The sequence below is a fragment of the Nuphar pumila genome, chromosome 2 (genome assembly GCF_984573655.1).
Source record: "Nuphar pumila chromosome 2, dmNupPumi1.hap1.1, whole genome shotgun sequence".
In the NCBI taxonomy this organism is placed as follows: domain Eukaryota; kingdom Viridiplantae; phylum Streptophyta; class Magnoliopsida; order Nymphaeales; family Nymphaeaceae; genus Nuphar; species Nuphar pumila.
Window position 1 is genome coordinate 65,397,581 of NC_143250.1, and position 22,114 is coordinate 65,419,694.

At 37.1% G+C, this 22,114-nt stretch overlaps 1 protein-coding gene across 5 annotated transcripts in view; it reads right to left on the minus strand.

Moving 5' to 3' along the window:
- LOC149845609 (putative triglyceride lipase) overlaps positions 1-22,114 on the minus strand; it is a 269,765-nt gene that overhangs the window by 167,469 nt on the left and 80,182 nt on the right. For all 5 annotated transcript variants that reach the window (XM_089995863.1, XM_089995861.1, XM_089995860.1 and 2 more), the window contains exons 8-10: positions 4,010-4,990; positions 3,714-3,776; positions 3,578-3,624 (exon numbers count right to left, since the gene is read on the minus strand). In XM_089995863.1, coding sequence (XP_089851989.1) covers positions 3,578-3,624; positions 3,714-3,776; positions 4,010-4,990 — 1,091 coding nt within the window. The remainder of the gene's footprint in view (positions 1-3,577; positions 3,625-3,713; positions 3,777-4,009; positions 4,991-22,114) is intronic.

A 22,114-nucleotide genomic window follows, 5' to 3' on the forward strand; every position in this document is an offset into this window, starting at 1 on the left:
TATAGCAGGTGCGCAAGGGCACGATGCCCCTGCCTCTGTTTCCTTCACGTTAGGTCAGCGGCATTGCCCCCAACCTTTTGTTTTTGGTGTTAGCTTGCTAAGATTGTCGCTTTTGCAGCTCGTACGACGGATCTCGGTTGCGCTCCGCGACCCGTCAATGGTTTTCACCTGCAGGCGCCAGCAAGCTTTCAACTCCCAAAGGTAAGGAAAGATTGCACGGAGGACTTGGACAATTGAATTGAGTTCAATTAACTAAAAAGGGCAATTAAATAAATATATATGCATATATATATATATATATATATATATATATTTATACGAGTACGCATTTAACTCAAAGATGCGGTTTCGCGATCCTTGTCCTTTACTTTCTATCAGTCTTTACTTTCCTGTCGCGCTTTGCGCCCAGGCTCCTGCTCACAGTCTTTACCTTGCCGTCGCACTTTGCGCCCAGGCTCCTGCTTTTGCAAATGTTTTGTCACTGTCTTGCCATTGCAGATGACGCTCAGGTTTTTGCTCATTGCATGTGTTATAAAAGCATCCTCGTGGAGGATGCAAAGGCATTTACCGCTCTCCCTCTTACGACAAGAGTTGAGTCGAGAGCTTAACGATATATCCTCGTATAAGGAGATGGATACCTCGCAAGGATCCTGGCTTTTCGAGTGAGCAGTCCTACAAAGTAGACTTGAGATTTTAGGGAGCTATGCAAAAGCATCAATGACTGCCCAAATCAAAGTATTTAAAAGAATGTGATTGGCTGGTTCTGTTCGCCTATTCGACATATCTCGGGTAACCTCGAATTGGGGCTTGAGCGAACTTCTTAGCAGGGGTTCTGTTGAGAAACCCATATCCCATCTATCGAGGTCAGTATCGAGTCATGTGAGGCATGTAGATAGCACGATAGCGGATGAGATTCTAGAAAATCGCATGTCAAATGTTGGCACAAGCTGTTGACTGTTTCAAAAGATAAAGAATGTCAAAAGTAAAGTTTGAGAAACATTACATCTTTATGAAACACTTTTGTTGAGGCTCCTATTGAGGAACTATACCCTTTTCATCCTAGAGTACTTGTAGTCGGGCACTACACGCTAGTACTGCAATAATCGGATAAGACGGTCGTGCGACCCCAAACAGTGCTAAATGCATAATGTTGTAAACACGTAAAAATAGGATCGCCTTCACAGGTAAGATGATCATTTGGTCAAAAGACCAGAGCATATGGAATGAGTCGTCAGTTAATTTACCCTTGACGCACTCATTTGCCCTTGTGTTTCTATCAAAGAAAGATGATGGATTGGTACAAAACTCCAATGGACAGGTTGTTAACAACCACCCCACGGGCAAAGATCCGGCCTCCCTAGCCATTGGAGTTAGGGGAAGGGACTACTAGACATTATCCTAGGTGGTAGATCTCATGGACTTCTGCAGAAGTTGGATGCATCCGTTGCCAAGTACCTGCCTTTAGGGAATCCTCTCTCGGCTAAAGTCGTCCCCTAAGGAGCAGACTCAACTAGCTATTCGAGTTATTGAAAATACATAGAATAACAGACGACCGAACTAGTCTCAATTGTTTCTATAATTTGTCTACGCGTACCCGCAGGCCAGTAATATTGAAACATAAAGTATGTTAACACTGGTTGATGGGTCATGAGACATGCTTGTTGCGTGGTAGTTACAACTAACAATCAAATGAATCGTCATAATTGTTTACCTATTTTGAAGTGCTTACCTGTTTAACTGCATATCTGCTTTAAACTGCTTAGCATACTGAATTAAATGTACTTAATCCAGTTTTCTGTAGTCTCTCTTGTGCACCTACTAGTTTTTCGTGAAACTAACTCATTCTATGGGTACAGGTGATGATTAGGTACACCACGGGCGATGACGCGATGACAAGATGGCTTCAAGATTTCATCTCCTTGCTCTTACCTCACGTCCTGGACGTTTTTGGGTTTTGTAACAGATATTCCTTGGGATGTTCAAATTTTGTACTATTTGAGAACTTCTTTTAATGAAAGTGTTTTGCAAGTAGCATGGATTGTGAGTTTTGGTTCTTTTAGCTAACGTGCCCAAAGTTGTCAGTTTGCCTTTCTGAATTTAACAAAACAATAGTCTTCTGCTGATTTTATAAGCAAACTCTAAAAGGAAAGAGATTTTTTATAGTCGCTTGCTTGTTTTCTGAAACATTCCCAAGTTTGAAATTTTTGGGTGTTACAATATATATATATATATATATATATATATATATACCACTACTAGCAATCAAAAAGGACACCCAAAAAAGGGGAAATGCTGAGAAGATTATTCTGGAATTGAACAAGAAACCAGGAGAATATCTCAAGAAGCATTAACCAGCCTAGAGATAAGAAGAAAGACATTTCAAGATCAAATCAATGATACTCTTTGCTAGCCATGAAATATGCCACAGACTAAAAAACAAGCAACAGAACAGGAGCTTGTTGTTTTTGATTTATAAAGAAAAACTGTGCATCTGCAGGAAGTTGAGAATATAAAGCTCAAAAGCAGAAAGGAACAAAGAAATAATTCTATTAATCAAATGTTCATATGCACTATAGCTTGATATCAGAGTTTGCAAGGTGCATAAAAAGAATATCAATGAAGTTCTAGTTGAATCCATGTTAAGGCATTGTTCCCTCAGTCTCTATACTTTGTTAAAGTTTCAGTGCATGAACACAGATGTTAGATGACATTATTGCCTATTAAACTAAGAAAACTCACATGTCATCACCCTCGATTCCAATATTTATGCTTCAACTCCAAGTTGAAGTTGAATCCTATCCATGATTTAAAATGCCCAATAAATGTTAAATTCATGTATAATTTGAAAACTTACCAATAACTGTATATAAAATGACACTTCAGAAGAAAGGGGGAAGGTGCATATGGTTGGGTATACATGAAGTACAATACCAAATATACAGATCTACATTACTAAAAGTTTACGACTCTCTTCCTGGTTAACAAGCAATGCAATGTAAGGCACTACATTACGTAGATGGAACAGAAGCTGAAAATCCTAAACACAACACAAAATACATATGTGCAAAAGATAATCCAATGATTGAAGTGAAAAGGAAGCTAAAACTCAAGTAGTAAGAGCAATGGATGAAAGACAATTAGGCACCATCATTATGAATGTCCAGCAACTAATGACTACACTCATCCAAGCATGCTAACCTAAGAAACAGGAGGAAAAAATGTCTAGCCCCTGTACAACCTTTTCTACCTATCCATGCTGCCAAAATTGTCTCTCATCAAGTAGCACAAGGATGGTGGTTCATCCATCCAGTAGTCTGCCTTCTCACTGCTACCACACAGCTTACATCAAGTGACACCAGTGCCAGATCCAGTTCCCTAACAACCTCAATGAGGTTTGACTAGTACCTGGTGTCCAAAGTGGTTTCTAGAGAAGCCTTCCAAGGATATGAAGCTTTTGATATTACAGCAAAAGCACTACTAGTTCAACAATTACAATGTCATTTGTAGAAATCAAAACAAAAAATTTAAAGAAAAAAAAAGCCAGTCATCTAATACTATTTGAAATAAAAGAAATTACCCAGCAGGAACTAGCATTAAATCGGTTCGCAAGTCCTTCCATTTTGACTGATAAAGAGAAGACATCAGGAGAAAGAAAATCCTTAGCATGCACCAAAAGCGTATAAAACCCAAAAAAAAATTTCTAAAAATCTTACTTGCTCAGTTCCTCTGAAAGCAATTACCAACCTTTTCTGCAGAGAATCACGCCAAATGGCCACCTGAAACACAAGAACTTGTTTTCTGAATTATAAAAGTGAAGCATATTAAAAGTATTACAAGATGTCCACGGTTTATTTGTCAGTATCCTATATTATCGTTATAGCAAATAACCATTACAACTTACAAGATACCCATTGTTTGTTACATAAGCATCTTACAAACTGAAGGGACAAAATGAATCTGATTTTAATGTTGAAAGCAAGTGAAACTAGATCTGCTGAAAAAACAGTGCCTGTGTATCAGTTGATGGATTATCAAGGAAGCAGATCTTCTCAAACTCAGATTTGATAAAACTTGGACAGCCAAGTGAAGTCGCAAGCATAGCCCAAGCCTCCATCGCACTCTCTGCAGTTGAGAATAGTGTCTTTGCTTCCTCTGCACAACTTTGACCCAGAGATGACACCACCATGTTGTCTTCTGTATTATCATCATTGGGGCAATTATCCATGGAAGTGGTACCTGAAATTGGTCCACCAGCCTCTATCTTTTGTGTGGACTCCTTTTCCTCCTGAGCTGCAGTAAGCACCATCAATGCTCCAAGGATGTTGTCTGCTTGCCTCAACATGTGCCATGAAGCTTGCTTCATATCCCCGAGCGAAGATTGAGACTCCTCAACAAGGGATGATGGTTCACCAACAATATCATCTTTTTCCCTTTCTGGAGATGCTAATCCAGATTCAACATACCCCTCATCTGCATTTCTCATGGATAACACACCCATCCTACTTATCATATCAAATCCATCCCAATTTAGTTTCTCAGCAATAGGAAAACCAAGCTTCTGTACAATGACACCCTCTACAGTTTGATTGACTACATCTGCAATGTTCTTCCAGAAGTAGTCATAAGATTGCCGCTGATCATCTTCTTTGTTGTCAGGTTCTTTTCTGCCTTGATCACCTCTTTTGATAGCACCATCATCATTTTCTTTTTCCTCAGAATTATAAACAGAGCTCTCTCCACTTTGTCTGTTTAGATCTAATTTGCCATTCAAATTTGACTCAGATAATGAACTACCGTTCAGGTAAACATCAGTCAATGATTTTAACTTTCCAAATGCGAATTCTACAAACTGCCGAGTCTGTACACTCTCAGAGCCATGAACAAACTTTAAAGCAGAACCTAAACCATTAACCTTAAAAAGATCTGAGACAAAAGGCATTCTCCAGTGCTGCCTCTCAGTATCTATTTCTTCAAAGCTTTTGTATTCAACCTGATTCATTTCAACACAAGAAGAAATCAGTGATCCATTCAACGCTTTGTAGAATGAAAAATGAGTAAACAAAATCAAGAAGAACAAATAAAATGAACATGGAGGCCAAGACTGTGTTTCCTTGAGCCGTTCCTGCCTGGGCAAATTGTACTTGTAGATGACTAACAAAACCAAAGTTAATTACAAAGTTAAAAGTTTACCATTAACTTTGTGAAACACACACAAGCGCACACGTGTGTTAAAATATATGTATACATGTATGTATATACCTATGTATACATACATATATTCATATATATAGTTACTAATCTTGTAATAGTTAAATGCCCTATAGGGGCATTTTAGTCATTTCCCTTTGTAATAAAACCCTTTATTAAAACAGTTATTTTTCTTTTTATTTTATTTTTCTATTTGTTGTAATTAGAGGAGCCATTAGGGGCTCTATGGTCCTTTTGACCATAGTCGTTGGGAGCTCCCAACGACTTTATTGGGAGCCCCCAATGGTCTCTCTTCTCTCGTTTCTCATGTATAAATAGGGGTGTAATCCCCCTTATTCTTTTATGCTTTTACTCGAGCACTTTCTCAATACGATCTTATATCTTTTACTCTTGTATTTGCCCTTTGTTGGCTATTTGTGTTGTCCCTTAGTGGACTTGTGCTTGTGGACATTGAGTGTGATCTTGTTTAGCCCTTAGTGGCATTGGCTTGTGCACTTTTGTGATTGCCATCTTGTAAGCCCTTAATGGCAGTGTTTTTATCGCTTCTGCTATTTCATTACAATGTGCACATACACATGCAAACAGAGAGTGATGAGACAAACATTAAGCTGATAAAGAATTTTTATATGAGGTTAAGTAAATGAAAGAATAAGTTTGTGACCTTCAAAAAGAATGATAAAGTGCAATATATTAAATTAAGGTAATATTCTCTGTAAAGTTAATAATTTTTGCATGTAATGCAACCCTTTCAACAGCTTGAGTCTGAGCCATGGTTACTGAAAGCTTCTAAGCTTGCTTCCTGAGAATCAACTTTGGAAGTAAAATTATATATATATATATAATAGATATATATGTATATAAGAGTCTTAGTTTAGAGAGACTTCTATTTCCATAAGAAAATGGAAGACTTTCTATTTAAAAAAAAATATGGGACGTCCCCTCAATAGGAGGAATCCTATTTTGGCTATAAAAAAAAAGTGAGCCTCTCTCTCTCAGTCACGAGTTTGAGAAAGAGAGAGAGGGTTGTATTGTGTGAAAGAGAGAATGAGCAGCGTGTTGTAAAGACCTCAACTCCTACCCCTTGAAAATGCAGATTTTTTTTTTTAAATCAATTGTGGAAATCTTCTCAGAAACCCGGGGCCTTTACAGTTCCACTCCCAATTGGATAAAACAACCAACCACAATAGAGCTTACAATTATCATCCAAACCAAACCAAACATTTATTGAGATAATAAGTAATAAGTCTCGAGACAATTGCATAAATGAAAAACTCAGAGTGCAATAACAACTAAACGAAACGAAAAGAAAATAAAAAAAAAGTCACGTTGTCCATCTGTGAAATGTCTAGCAAATGTGTGACACCCGTAACTCCCCCAGAAGTCAGTCGCTTCACTGATCACCTGCGGCTACGAAAAACCATAGAAGTATGGTGTCTGAACCAAAATCCTGAACACAAGTACTTCTAATGAAACAAGTGAGCTAAAGAACAAGATACGATTTTTCAAGCAATATTTCAGAGGAATACAATTATGATATTTACATAACTCAATTAAGCATCTATGCAGCAAAGAGCATTTATTAAGCATGAAAGAACATTAATCAATAACAGGAATCACAATTTAAGTAAGCAAGTCATTTAACATACATTAGAAATTAAACATCAAGCACCCATCAACATGTAAAAATTAAGGGAACAAGTAAAATATGCATGTTCTGATGCATAGCAGGATTATGCATGATTTATGTGTAATGCATGAACACTTTATTATTTTTTATTAAAGTTTTCATTTTCATATGCATGCCCTATTAAATGCATACACTGTACACAGTCAGTGGCTCTTATTAGAGACGTTGGGAATCAGCTCAACGTCTATCTTTTTAAAATTGTGTGCACAGTCAGTGGCCGACTGTTGTACACTGTACACAGTCAGCCACTGACTGTGTACAAAAACATTATATAAAAAAAACAAAAATAAGAAATGGAAAAAAATTACAAAAATAAGAAAAAATAAAAAGGAGGAATTACAATCATATTCAAAAACATGAATATGCGTAAAAATGCAGAAATAACTAAAATACCCCTACAGCCAATACAAGAAAGAAATATATATTTTATATATACAAGTAGATGGATACATGCACATATATATGAAATATATATGTATATGTATCTTCTTTTATATATAGAAAATACATTGTCTTATAAATTACAATTTAAGACCCCCCCTCAAACTTAGGGCAAGATGACCAAAAGTTTGCCAAGGAGGAAATTGAACCGCGGAGCACACAAATCTTTGGTGAAGAAATCTACCAACTGATATTCTGAAGTTACATATGGAAGATCTATAACTCATTTCAGATATGCTTCTCGAACATAGTGACAGTCCATCTCAATGTGTTTAGTCCGCTCATGAAAAGTATGATTTTGGGCAATGTATGTTGCACTCTTGTTATCACAGCATAGCTTGGTGGGCCCTTCTATTGAGATTCCCATGTCTTCTAATAGCTGATGAATCCATACAATTTTCATGGTAGTAGTCGTTATAGCACGATATTCAAACTTTTGTTGAGGATAGAGACATTTTTTTATGCTTCTTACATATCCATGAAATCAACGAGTCTCCTAAAAACACACAAAAACCAGTGGAGCGACGGTTATTTGGGTCACCTCCCCAGTCAGAGTCAGTATAAGCAATTAATTTTAATTCAGAAGAAGATGATAAGAATACTCTCTTGTTTAGTGTGCCTTTTATGTATCTCACAATCCGCAAGATGGCACTCATGTGAACTGATGTTGGTGCATGTTGGAATTGACTTGCAGTATGAACTGCATGAGAGATATTTGGTCTAGTAATACTCAGATACATCAAAGATCCCACAAACTGTCTGTAGGGGGTGGGATCGGAGAGAGGAATACCATCATCAATCTTCATTTTAGCTCCTACTATAGTAGGAGTTTCACAAACCTTATCATCTGTAATACCTGACCGGTCAATAATCTCAGAGGCAAGCTTAGTTTGAGATAAAAATATCCTCTATGAGAGTATGCTACTTCAATACCCAAAAAAATAAGTTAGAAATCCCAAATCAGACATTTCAAACCTATCCTTCAAAATTGATTTTATGCTTTTAACCATTTTAGAATCACTTCCGGTTATAAGCATATCATCCACATATAAGAGCAGAATGACAATCCCTGCATTCGTTTTTCTAACAAATAAGGCAGTGTCAGTGCAACAGGAAGAAAAACCATTTTCTAACATTACGGAGTTAAATCTATCATACCAAGCCTTGGGGGCTTATTTTAAACCATAAAGTGTTTTTCGAAGACGAAGCACTTTCCCTTTGGGAGTCTCCATTTATGGTGGAGCATCCATATATACCTCTTCATTCAGATCACCATTAAGGAAGGCGTTTTTAACATCCATTTGATAGATGTTCTATTTGTTGATTGAGGCAACGGAAATAAGACATCGGACAGTGACCATTCGGGCCACAGGGGCAAAAGTTTCTTCATAGTCAAACCCGTATTTTTGACTATATTCATTTGCAACTAATCAAGCCTTATATTTCTCAAGAGATTCATCGCTCTTAGTTTTTACCTTAAATACCCATCTACACTCTATTGTTTTCTTACCCTTAGGAAGATCTTGGAACTCCCAAGTCTTTGTCCTGTTGAGAGCTAAAAGCTCACATTCCATTGCTTTCAGTCATTCATCATTCTTTTTGGCTTCTTCGAAGTTTTTGGGTTCTATATAGGAATGAATTGTAATAACCGCAAATTTTATGCAGTTACCTAGAAATTTTATATATATATATATATATATATATTTTTTATAATTAACGTAATTTGGGCCTAGAATCTGTTACCCGGATCCAAAAGAAATATATTTATATGGGTATTAAAGTATATATATAATAATAATACTAAATAAATAAATAAATAAGATTAATTGTTATAAGGAAATAATAATAAATAAATTTGTCAAATCCACAGTTGGACCCAAATGGATCCAACCCATGGATTCACTGTTATTTGCGTGACCCGGATCCACATTTCTAAACATCTGGATCTAAATCGTGATCGGATCCAGCATCGCGGGTCGCAGTTCGGACCCAGACCCGGCCCGCACCGTGCGTAATGAAAAAGAAAAAGAAAAGGCAACCTGATATGGGTTGCCCGATAAAAACAGAGAGAAAGGAAGTTAGGGTTCAGTGTGAACCCTAACTGATATCGCATGGGAGGGGGTGGGCCGGAGCGCAGCCGCCGGGGGTCGCCTCTAGTTAAATGGGGGAGAGGACCTCGCCTCTCTACCTCCTGCTCTCGCCTTCCTCTTTGCTTCACACCCACCGTCTCTCATCTCCCTTTTTCCTCCTGCTGCCTCATCTCTCACTCTCTTCTCGGTCGACGACTCTGACCACTTGCTGCCACCGTCGCCAGCAACCAATGTCGTCGGTGACCTCCTTCTCGCAACAGCGTCAGCCATCTCTTCCTCTGTTGCATCTCGGCAGACCTCTGCAACATCCCTGCGCTCTTCCTCTCTCGCCTCTTTCTCTCTCTCTTTGTCTTCTCCTCTCTGCCTCCCTGTCCCTCTCGACCCGAGCTCGCCAGCAGGTGCAACCGACGTCGGCGATCTCCCTGACCGCGACAGCCACGTCCTCGTCGTTGGAACAGGTAGGTTTTCCTATTTTTTTCTTTTGGGTATTTTGTGGGTCAAGCATGGGGTGCGGATGCAGTGAACAGGGATTTACAAGTGCAGTGAATCCCAAATCCGACAAGAAATTTTGGGGATTTAGGGTTTAAGCTACCGAATATCCCAGAATCTCTGATTTGGGGATTTTGGAATTTCAATAGTAAAGAGATAGAGTGATAAGCATGGATTTAAATCTGGGGGAATCGAGTTGCTATGTCTGTTGTGAGTTTAAAATTCAGGATTTCACGGTGAGCCCCCAAACCGAAACCCCAAATCATTGATTTGGGGGTTTTGTAAGTCTGTCAAAGAAGTATAAGAAGGGTAGAAGGGTTTGGTTTTGGATTCTCGACTGCCATGATATATATATATATATATATATATATATATATATATATATATATATATATATATATATATATATATATATATATATATATATATATATATATATATATATATATATATATAATGAATGAATTTCGTATACGTAAATGCTTGCAGATTTCAACTCATGATCAGTAATTTGATTCCTGTTATAAATTTTAGTTTTCATTTGGTAGCCATCTGGTAGATTTGGATGTAAAGGTCTTCTTAGCATTTCCTGAGATTTAGACGTGATGCCTCTATTAAATCAGTTATGCGGGTACTGTGACTTGGTGGTTCCTGAAAGCTATATTGTTATCAGTTGTGGTAATAAGCATTGTGTTGCCCTATTGTAAATCCCTCAACATTCATTTAGATTGGCCAGATTGTGTTGACTTAAAAATGAAATTGTGTTGGTTGATTTTCTCTCTATGGTGATGTTCAGTCCCTTACTGTTAGCTTTATATGTAGATCCTATGTCGGGTATGATTAATACATGATAACTTAATGTGTAATACTGCTTGCAACTGTACACATCTTGTGATATTCATGTTAACTGTTTTATCAATATAGACTGTCAATCTTACACTGTCATGTCAGAGTCTGCCTGAATGCATGAGTCTTATACACAATCAGCCTTATAATTTGAATAGTTGTTCCACGTTTATTGCGTACACTTCCTAATCGGTGTGAACTACAACAAAATATAGATTTCCTTTTGAGTCAGCTCACGGGTGAAAGCTGGGAGTGAAGCATATTTTCTGGTACATATAATCCCTGTGAGGCATGCCTTACATTTTGAAATACGTATACATATTAAACACTGGTCGGAATGCTCGGAATTAAATTCAATACTTGAACTCTTAATCTGCATGCTCAACTTGGACATTATGCCATGGTATATCCATAATTCTGATATGAGTGTGTTATATATAAAAAAAAGGTGAGAAGAGGGATTCTCAGTTTTATTGTCGTATGCACTTGTAGTGTGGCTAATACTCACCAGTTCAATGTGGTGAGTATTAGCCACACGCTTGAGTAGCTCTGAAATTTGCAATCTGCTATATAGTTGATGTAACCATCATTGCATTCATCACTGTACACCCGCAGCTTGTTGTACCACACACGCACAATAGATTGACTATATCAGGACTGCATGTATGTAGCCTCTATGTGTTCGTTATTTTAAGAGCATTTGTAGTTGACAATACCAGCATATGTTGATGTGCCAATTATGTTTTATTAAAAAGACCCACATGCATGCGAATGTTTTTAGTTACGAGTTACATTATGTCATGCACATCCAGGGGTTTTGATTATGCCATAGTTCATGCTTATTATGTTTAACCTTGGTTAGTGACCAGCATGTAATAAATATCTGTGAATACATGTCCATTTCAGGGTTGGTATAAGTATATGTCTTGAGTTGTTGGGAAACCCTGCCTAATGGGCAATATGGGTTAAATACCCGATGTGGGTACTTAGACTGTTAGCTTGTGTGCTATGGCAATGAAACCGATGAAAAACTTAATCTTAAGTGTTGTGTGTCCGACTGGTTTAAAGGTACCGGGGCATCGGTGCTTACCGGTTTAAAGGTACCGAAGCACTCTGGGTAATAACCATAATACTGATGAAAAACTTAAATTTAAATTCTTTGACCTGACTGGTTTAAAGGTACCGGAGCTTGTGTGCTTGACTGGTTTAAAGGTACCAGAGCACTTTGAGTGGGTTTGTGCAATCAATATGAAAAGAAAATTTGGGATGAGTATGCCTTGGTAAAATGACTAAGGTTGGGGACCTACTACTATGATAGTAGGAGATAGTTTGGGGAAATGCCTGTGTACTTTGGTTAATTTAAATAAATGAAAAGATTAACCCACTCAGATTCGGGCTTACCTTGGAGAGGATAGGTGGTACAAAACTTTGGGGACGTGTTTTCCTGTTTCGAGCTAAAATGACTCGTTGGTCCCCAGTCCTCAGAGTTAGGGGGACCCGGACTACCAATACATCCTAGGCGGTAGCTCTTTGTTCTTCTGCAGAAGTTAGGGATGCATCTTGTTTTGGTTTTGGCCTTTGAGAGGTTCTCTCGGTCACTGGCCGCTCCCTTAGGACTTACAGTTTCGGTTAGAACGTTCGGGTTAATAAAACACCCATGAATAATAAACCCCCGAATGTTCTCTTCAGTTACGGGTGATTCGACCTGCGTGTACCCGAATGATAAGAAAAGATAAACATCAATTAGAATATTTTAGGTATCACACTGAGTTGAATTACTGGATTGCAGTTTCATAGTTAAACAATTATTTCAGAATGTATCTCTTTACTTTTAGCATACTTTAGAAATTGTAACATGTGAGATGTTTGAATCCTGTCGATGTACATTGGTTAGCTAAATGTTATCCATGTTAATGTTGTGGTTGTGAGTTAAATGATATACATGTTACTGTTGTTGTGTAATTTCTTTATTTAATCTTGTATATGTTGAAAATCACTCACGACACCCACATCACATACTTGACACATGATATATCTGCAAGAAAAATTATAGTAATTCTTACTTAGACAGTTGTAGTCTAATTTCAATCAATTTACTATTTTTTCAGATAAAGAATAGGGTTTATGAGCGGCTACGGGATGAGGCATCAGATCGAGATTTTTGGATTTACTGTTCCAGGGATCGCTTGGGTTTATTGTAATTTAATTGTTCATATCATTTATAACTCTAATGTTAATTTTCATTTATATTGAAATAAAACAAATGTTTTGGGTTTTATCTCCACTGTAATGTTCCGAAATACTTAACCCTATAGTATTTCTTGTTTCTGTTGTTATAAGAAAAAAAAATTATTCCTTAAAAATATGGGTTAAAATTTCAGGGCGTTACATGAATGGCGCTAAGGCAGGCTCTATGTTTAGGAGTAAACAAATCATATGAAATAAACCTAGAAGGCAGCTTTCTACTTCTCTCAGTTCTTCGTAGGTTTTCATCATTTATTGAATTGGACCCACTAGGTTCACTGATTTTTTCAATTGCACTCCTAAAACTGTTTTTATCTCTATGGGTATATGTTATAGGATCTCTCAATGCTCCTTCATTTCTATGTTGGGAGAGGGGTGGATGGGAAGAGCCATCTTCTTTATCATTGTCGTCATTATGAATGAAATCGTCATCACTATCATCATCATGTGCTAACATTTCAAATAAAAAGGAGTAATCCATGTTTTCTTCAAAGGGTTCACTCCTTTCAAAACCATTAACATTTTCCAGAAAACTCACATTTCTGGAAACATATAGCTTGTCATTCTTAATATCAAAACAACGAAACCCTTTTTGGATTTCAGAATATCCAAGAAAAGTGCAGGCAATGGCTTTTGGTGAAAGCATGTCGTTCTTGTGAGTAAGAACGAAACATTTGTAACAAAAAATTCTCAACCGACTATAGTCGGGTTCTTTGGTATACAATTTTTCAAAAGGCGAGATATTATTCAAGTTTTTAGAAAGTAGCTGATTTATCAGATAAACAGATGCTAAAGCCGCTTCAGCCCAAAAACCTTTTGGGATGTTTTGAGAAACAAGTAATATTCGAGTTGTCTCTATTATATGTCTATGCTTCCTTTCGGCCAATCCATTTTGTTGAGGGGTTTTGGGACAAGATCTTTGGTGAAGAATACCATGACTTTCAAGATAATTTTTGAATTCACTTGAAAGGTATTCTCCACCAGAGTCGGTTCTAAAAAATTTTATATTTCCATTAAATTGATTTTTAATCATCATATGATAGGTTTTAAAAATCGAGAAAACTTCATATTTGTGTTTAAGAAAATAAATCCAGCAATATCTCGTGTGGTCATCAACAAAAATGACATAATATACAACGCCTCCTTTTGATAGGACGGGTGCCGGTCCCCATATATCCGAATGGATAATTTCAAAAGGTCTTGTTGTAAACATAGATCTTTGACAAAAAGGTGATTTTTTCATTTTCCCAAAAATACAGTCATTACAAGTGAAATCGCTTTTACATAGACTTTTTTTAACAAAAGGTAAATGAGAAATTTTTGCAATATTTAGATGTCCAAGTCTCTTGTGCCACACATTAATATCCTTTTGTTGGACAACATTACAAAACGGGTTCTTTGGAATTTGAAGGGAATCGACATAGTATAGATCGCCCTTCATAGAGCCTTCCCCAATCAATCTCCCGGACCGGTGATCCTGTATCCAACATTTGTTAGATGGGAACTTTATATCACACCCATGATCCGAGAGTTGAGAAACAGAAAGCAAATTTAAGTTTAATTTGGGTATAAATCTAATTTTTGAAATAAAGAACCCTTGTTTTTCAAAATTTCATATTCCTTTTACTTCAAGAGATGTTCCATCCGCGGTTGAAACAAAAGATGGAGAGGGATTTTTTGAGTATTCGAAAAAAGAACTAAAACTTGGGGTCATCTTAAAAGAAACACCCGAATATAAAATCCAAGAGGTCTTACCAGGAGGAGAAGAGGTTGACATGGCGGCTCCGGAAATAGCCCCTTTTAGAAGAGGTTGAAGTACATTCACAATTTGTTGCAATGAAAGAGCTCTATTTGAAAATGACGAGCACTCTTCCTTTTGAAGGTGGGATGTAGTAGCCATGGCAAGTAACTTTTTCCACTTTGGGCAAATAGTCTTGATATGCCCTGATTCCTTACAAAAATGGCATAAAAGCTTGCTATAATCCTTCTTCCCTATTTGACCACTTGAGTTTTGATTCTTGAAGTGAGGAGGCTTGTAGGTCCTTAAGTTGCTCCCCGATCTTGAGACGACATTAACTCCTTCATTTTCTTCATTATAGAAAAGTGTAGCTAGAACACTTGGGTTGTTCTTGCTTATACTCATACGAGTCTCTTCTCCACTTTGTTTAGTAATTACATCTTCAAGAGAGGGGGAAGTGAAGGCGGATAAAAGAGAAGATCGGATTTGTTCAAATTCAGGCCTAAGCCCATTCAAAAAATTTAAAAATTTATCTTCTTCCAATTGTTTATGACGAAGCTCTATGGCTTCTCCACTCCACTTGGGTTCAAGCATAGCAAGCTCATCCCAAATAGAAAAGAGATCGGCAAAATACTCTCTTATAGTCATCTCTCCTTGATGAAGAGTTAGACCTCTCTTTTAGAGATAATATTTATGAGACAAGTCCCTAGAGGTGTACATCTTCTCAAGGTACTACCACGCTTGAGAAGCCTTCTTAAACTTGATAATATTGGCGTTAATTCTTGTTTCTACGGATGAGAAAATCCATGAGAGGATTTTAAAATTCTTCATCTCTCATTCTTCATGCTTTTTTGTGTAGTCTTCAAGAGCCTTGGTTCTTTTTTCGCCTTCAAGGATTTTTATTTCTCATTTCTCCATCAAGGTTACCTTTGGCTCCGGTTCGAGAATCGAGCCTTGAACATAACCCCAAAGCCCTTTTCCTTTAATATGAGTCTCCATGTTTCCGGCCCAGACATGATAGTTGGACCCATTGAGTTTGAAGCCGAGAGAAAAATGGGAGTCTTTTTCACCCATTAAAGAGGAGAGATGATGAAAAAAAAATACGTACTAGAAAGGATTTTTAGACCTCTCTTGATAGAAGAGTCTTCTAAAATATTGGATGAACAAGCGAATCCACTTCAGTCACTAAAAAAATCGAGGGCATGCTTTTCGAGGAACCCGAAAAAGTGAAAATCCACACGCTCTTTTTTTTTCCACCTTGCTCTGATACCATGTGAAGAATCCTTGCAAACAATCAAGTTTTCAAATAACTTGATACTTAAAATACTCAATACACAAAATAAATGTACAGTGTTTATAAGCTTTACACTACAAAAGATGTAACGACCCCAATCCATACCCTTTTAAAAATGCGGAATTTTTTTTTTCTAAGAGTTGCGGAAAACTTCCCAGAGACCTGGGGTCCCTACAGTTCCAATTTCAATTGGATAACCACACACCACAAACGAAGTTGCAATTATCATCCATATCAACCAACTAAAACTCTTTTATAAATGAGTAAGAAAATTTCAAAGACAAGGTTTTCTTCAACTGAAAGTAAAGTGACAATTGCAGAAATTAAAAGAACTAAAAGACAAAAGAAAGAGTCACTCTGTCCTCTGCTGAATCTGTCAAGCTCAAGTATGACTCTCATCCATCCCCAGATGCATGTCCAACTTCACTGTTCACCATTTCCTGTGAAAAACCAACAAAGTAGGGTGTCAGAACCGAAATTCTGAGCACAGCTACTTCTAAAGAAACCAGGCGAGAGAAAGAACATGGATTAGATTTCATGCAGTGATTTGAGTGAGTGCAGATATAAAATTTGCAACATTTAAATATTCATAACTACCAATAATTGCATTTACTCACCAGTCAAGAACAGTAAACAGTGTCATATATCAATAACTAAATGATCAAACCTTTCAGCATGATTTCACAAAGTCATATGCTACCAACAAATGATGTCATGATATCAAGAATGAGTCAAACATGCATGATCTAATGCATAACAGAAAAATGCATGATTATGTGCAATGCATGATTTCTTCTGTTATCTTTCAATTAAGTTTCCTCTTTCCATATGCATGCCCTATTAAATGCACACATCTTTAAGTTCCTCTTTTTAATTACCGTGGCCCGCGGATACACCAAACGGGTACAAACCCCGAGGTCAAGTAGGTTCCCAGGGTAGCTTAACACACAATTTGTATTTTATTACTGGGTTCCAACTTAGCCCTCGACCGATATCAGGAAACAGCACCATCCATCGGAACATTAGACCTTCACATCTAATGTCGGGGACACAAGGGACACCCCACGCCCACAAGTGCCACTTCCTTGGTACCATAAACTCACAACTGTGACTAACACACCACTCCCGGGTAAAGTGGCGGCTCTCCCTAAAACCGTGGCCAGGAGAGGAACCTCAATATCGGGTTCAGGGGCAACAACGCACACGGAGTTTTTGTATCCTCACAGTCTCTCCAAGACCGAATAACTAAGATTCTCATACTCCAGATGAGATATCCCAGAAGGTATATTACACTGTTCTTATTCATTATTGTTATTTAAAGTTCTTTCTTTAAGTTTGCAACACCATATGCAAAAGTAAAGTGAAAACCCGCATCCTCCCTTGCGGGGACCCATTCGGGACTCCAGCCCGTGTAAACATATAGAACAGTGTAGTAAAGTGCCAAACCATCTTATGTGGTTTAAGTGATGCTTTTAAAAACATAAATAAAAGAAAACCAAACCCACGGCTCTCCAGGCCGATGATGGTCCAATTTGGCCATCGGTGCATTACATAATAAAACCAAATTAGTGATAAATTTACAACACTAGGCCAAAATGCCAAAAGCATATATATTCATGCAAATATCACCCCAAACATATGCACGTCATAATTTATTCATATGCATTTTCAATGTGTGTTACCTACATCACATAGGGGTCTTAACCAATCCATAGTTTCTTTAAGTGTGTGAGTGTACATGTACCCTTTCACATATAAATCAAGTATACATGTTCAAGAATAATTACTAATAATTGAATCATGCTCACACTCATGCATACCATAATCATAATAGTCAAGTGAAAGCATAATTCCCCACAGCAAGTGTTTCCAAATGCACATTGAACTAAGCATATTAATTTTACCATGACAACTGACAACACAAAATTTTTATAATCATTCAAATTCAACCTCTACTATCCTTAGATTTAGTTGACTGTCCAAGACAGATCGGTTTTACCACTTTCTAAACAAAGTTAGAGGCAACAAAAATTCAGATTCCATTTGAGTTTCCAAACAGATTTCTTGTACATGCCAGAAATTTAATTTCCTTATAGAATCAGATTGAATTAAAATTCTACAACAAAACAAATTGCAACAATCATTCAGTTTAGTGTTAGTTGACTATTCAAGACGGGTAAATTTTTGTAGTTCCAAAAGTTAACATTCAAGAATCTACCTCGAATCTATCAGCCCCAAAATCGGTCAGTATTACTATTAAAACTTAACAAACTCTAGGTCAAGGAATCAAAACCATATTATTTTTTTATTTTTTTTTTAACTAATCACATGCATCTGAACTTTTGCATCTACATATTTCTCAAAACAACACGCGCTGAACCAAATTTTCTTTTGACACTCTCGTGCACAGAAAATTATACAGATTTATGTGTGGTTCCTGTTCACACAGAAAAATGACAGGATTGAGTGTGGTATATGTCGACACCCACACACAGGAAAACATATGTGTGTTCCAGCTCTCAACAACACATTTAATCAATGCTTAAGCAAATCAGCAATTTAAAATCAAGTTTATGCTAACAAAAATATTTCGCCTTTGTTACATATCAGATTCTCATTAACTATTTGATTCACATGAAAATAAGTGGAGACCCAAGATAAAATTGGGAACATAGAAACTAAAACAGCAAAAGGAACAGATAAAGAAAACATTGAACAACACCTAAGTGTTTCTTCTGACAATCCAAATTCAGTTCAAGAGATCGCACAAGAACAATGCACAGAGAAACGAGAAGAAACATTAGATTTGAATTTTGAAGAGCAAGCTCAAGAAAAGGAAATCACACAGGCTAAGCTTGACTTCATTCCTCTTTCAAAGGCTTCAGTTCAAATCATCCAACAAACAGAAACTGTGAAGCCAAAGGAAGCCTCTGATTTTATTGCCATAGCAGAGACTGATCAAGGTACAGGTGACAACAAGAAAACAACCACCTCTGAAGAAAGAAAATGCATTGATAGCGAAAGCTAGAAAAAGCTCCAGAATTTGGGACTGGTAGGATGTTTTCCGAAATAAGTGATGAAAATAAGAATAAAAATATGGAAACTACAAAAGAAGGTAACTTAATTAACTATGAAAGTTCACTAATCTCTCAAGCTTTTGTGAATGTAGGCTTGCAGATGGATGAAATAGGATGCATAAACCATGCACTACTGATGAAACTCCATCATGTTCATAGAACAACATGAACAATGCACCACTAACAAATCTTGTATAAGAGCTTGTGATGCCCAATTTTTAAGCAGCAACTTAATCTAAGCCTTCAACCCAAATAAACTCACTTATCCAGAATTTCAGGGTATCGTGGAAACTCTCACTGTACTTCAACAATGCAATCTCCAACTTATCCCATGTGGTTGGATAAGTGGATGCATGCAGACACCCATGTAAAATAAAATCTTAATCACACCCAAAACCATAATCTAAAATCAATCTTCAGTTTGATTATTCAAATTCTAGGGAAACTCTTCAACTCAAACAATTCAAGAAGAATCAACCTGCTCAACAACATATATGATCAAGAACATCATTGTTTTCCAGAGAATGAATGAGTTAAGGGAAGGAATGACCCCCAAACTGTTCCGATTTCAAGATTTAGGGTTTATCAAGAAAACCCCCAAATCAACGTATGGAATCGAACCCTTGTTCGATTCCTCACCCAGGTTCGAAGAAGAACCGTACCTTTTGAAGAGTATTCCGGCGATCGGATGCTGGGGACGCGAAGACACGGTCGGCTGGGGTTGCTCCTTGCTGCTGCCGTGACAGGGAGCTCGCTGGAGGGCTTTTGATGGCTGTCGCAGCTTTCCAGCGACCTCCTTTCCTCCGGCGTGTGCGCACCGAGCAAGCGAGAGAGATGGGGAAAGATGGGGAAGAGAGGGCCCGAGTGAAGAGGGCATAACCCTCTCTTCACTCCCCTTTTATCGACCCCAGGCCCCCTCCTTCCTCGCCGAGATGGGAGGGGGAGGTCAGTTACGCCCTGCGTAACACCCCCTTCCCCCCTTTCCTTTCTTGTTAGGGTTTATCGGGCAACCCTTATCGGGTTGCCCTTTCTGTTTTAAAAGGGCTGTTAGTTGGGGTGGGGCTCGGGTCCGAACCCGGGACCCGCAACCCGGCCCCAAAACAAAATGGGTCCACAAGTGGATCCAAATGGATCCACTGTGGATCCTCGAATTAAATTAAAATTTTAAATCAGAAAAATTTTCATTTATCTATTATTACCCTTTAAATCAAGATTTCAAATAAATCAATCCTAATTACCCCCTTTATGGGTCCTGGATCCGTAATGTGGATCTAGGCCCAAATTGAAAAATTTGAAATATTTTCTAATAAAAATCTCGGGTTTTACAAAAGAAGTGCAATAAATGCACAATGTTAATAAGCTTTACACCAAAGAAAGTGCAATAAATGCACAGTGTTTATAAGCTTAAGGAGACAACTCTTTTCTGTAATACATGCATACAATGGGCTCACATAGCCCTTATTTATAAGCAGACTTAAGAGACGTTAGGCTATTCCCAACGGCTCTTATTAGAGACGTTGGGAATCAGCCCAACGTCTAGCTTTTTAAAACTGTGTACACAGTCAGTGGCTGACTGTTGTACATTGTACACAATCGGCCACTGACTGTGTACAAAAACATTATATAAAAAAACAAAAATAAGAAATGGAAAAAAATCAAAAAATAAGAAAAAATAAAGAGGAAATACAATCATATTCAAAAACATGAATATGCGTAAAATGTAGAAATGACTAAAATACCCCTACAGCCAATACAAGAAAGAAATATATATTTTCTATATACAAGTAGATGGATACATGTACATATATATGAAATATATATATAAATGTATATGTATCTTCTTTTATATATAAAAAATATATATAGAAAATACATTGTCTTATAAATTACAATTTAACAGTAAAGTGGCAGACTCTCACCAAAACCGTGACCAGGAGAAAGAACCTCAATATCGGGTTCAGCAGGAAACATTAGTGCACACAGAGTCTTTTTTTATCCTCGTGGTCCCACAAAACCGAATCTATAAGATTCTCATTCTTCCGATGAGAGATCTCAGAATGTATATTACACTGTTCTTATTCTTTATCTTTTTATTAAAAGTCAATTATTGAGTTTTGTAACTCAACATGTAAAAGCAAAGGCAAAAGCTCGCATCTACCCCTGTGAGAACCATCACGGGACTCCTGCCCGTGGAAACACATAGATCAGTGCAACATCGTGTAATAAAAATAAAGGTGATTTTTACGATGTATTTAAAAGTAAATAAAGAGCAAACCAAAGTTCAAGGCTCTTCATGCCTACGATGATTCATTTTGATCATCGATGCATCATATGCAAAAAACTATAACAACTTGCGATATATGCAATGATGTCAACATGCTTCCAAATGCATATATATATATATATATATATATATATATATATATATATATATATATATATATATATATATATATATATATATATATATATATTTCAATTTAATCATGTGCATGATATGTCACATTTATATGCATGTGTTCACTATTCATGTGGATGTGCCTTTATAAAATTATTCCACATACATGCATTCATCAATGAATCATTTCAATTTGGACAAGTGAACAACGCATGCATTTATGTACATGCAAAACACACATCAATTCATGTATGCACATGCATTTGAAACAAACTTCATATACTATGATGCTTAAACACGTCACATCAAGTCAAAGCATATAAATAATTCCAAATCTTGACATGTCTCGAGAACCAAAATACATGCACACAACACATTCTGAAAATTTATATGCACATTCAATTTGTATTCCAGATTTAAGCAACAACTAGGTGTTAAGATGTATTATAATTTTTTTTTATTTTTTTTAAGCATATCAATAACCTTGTCAACCCCGTCGACTGGGGGCTCAAACCCAACCCAGCTGAACCCGATCAACTAGGTGTGACAGGCCACCCACCTATCACCACCCTAAAAGGTTCTTAAAACTTTTTCCTTTTTAT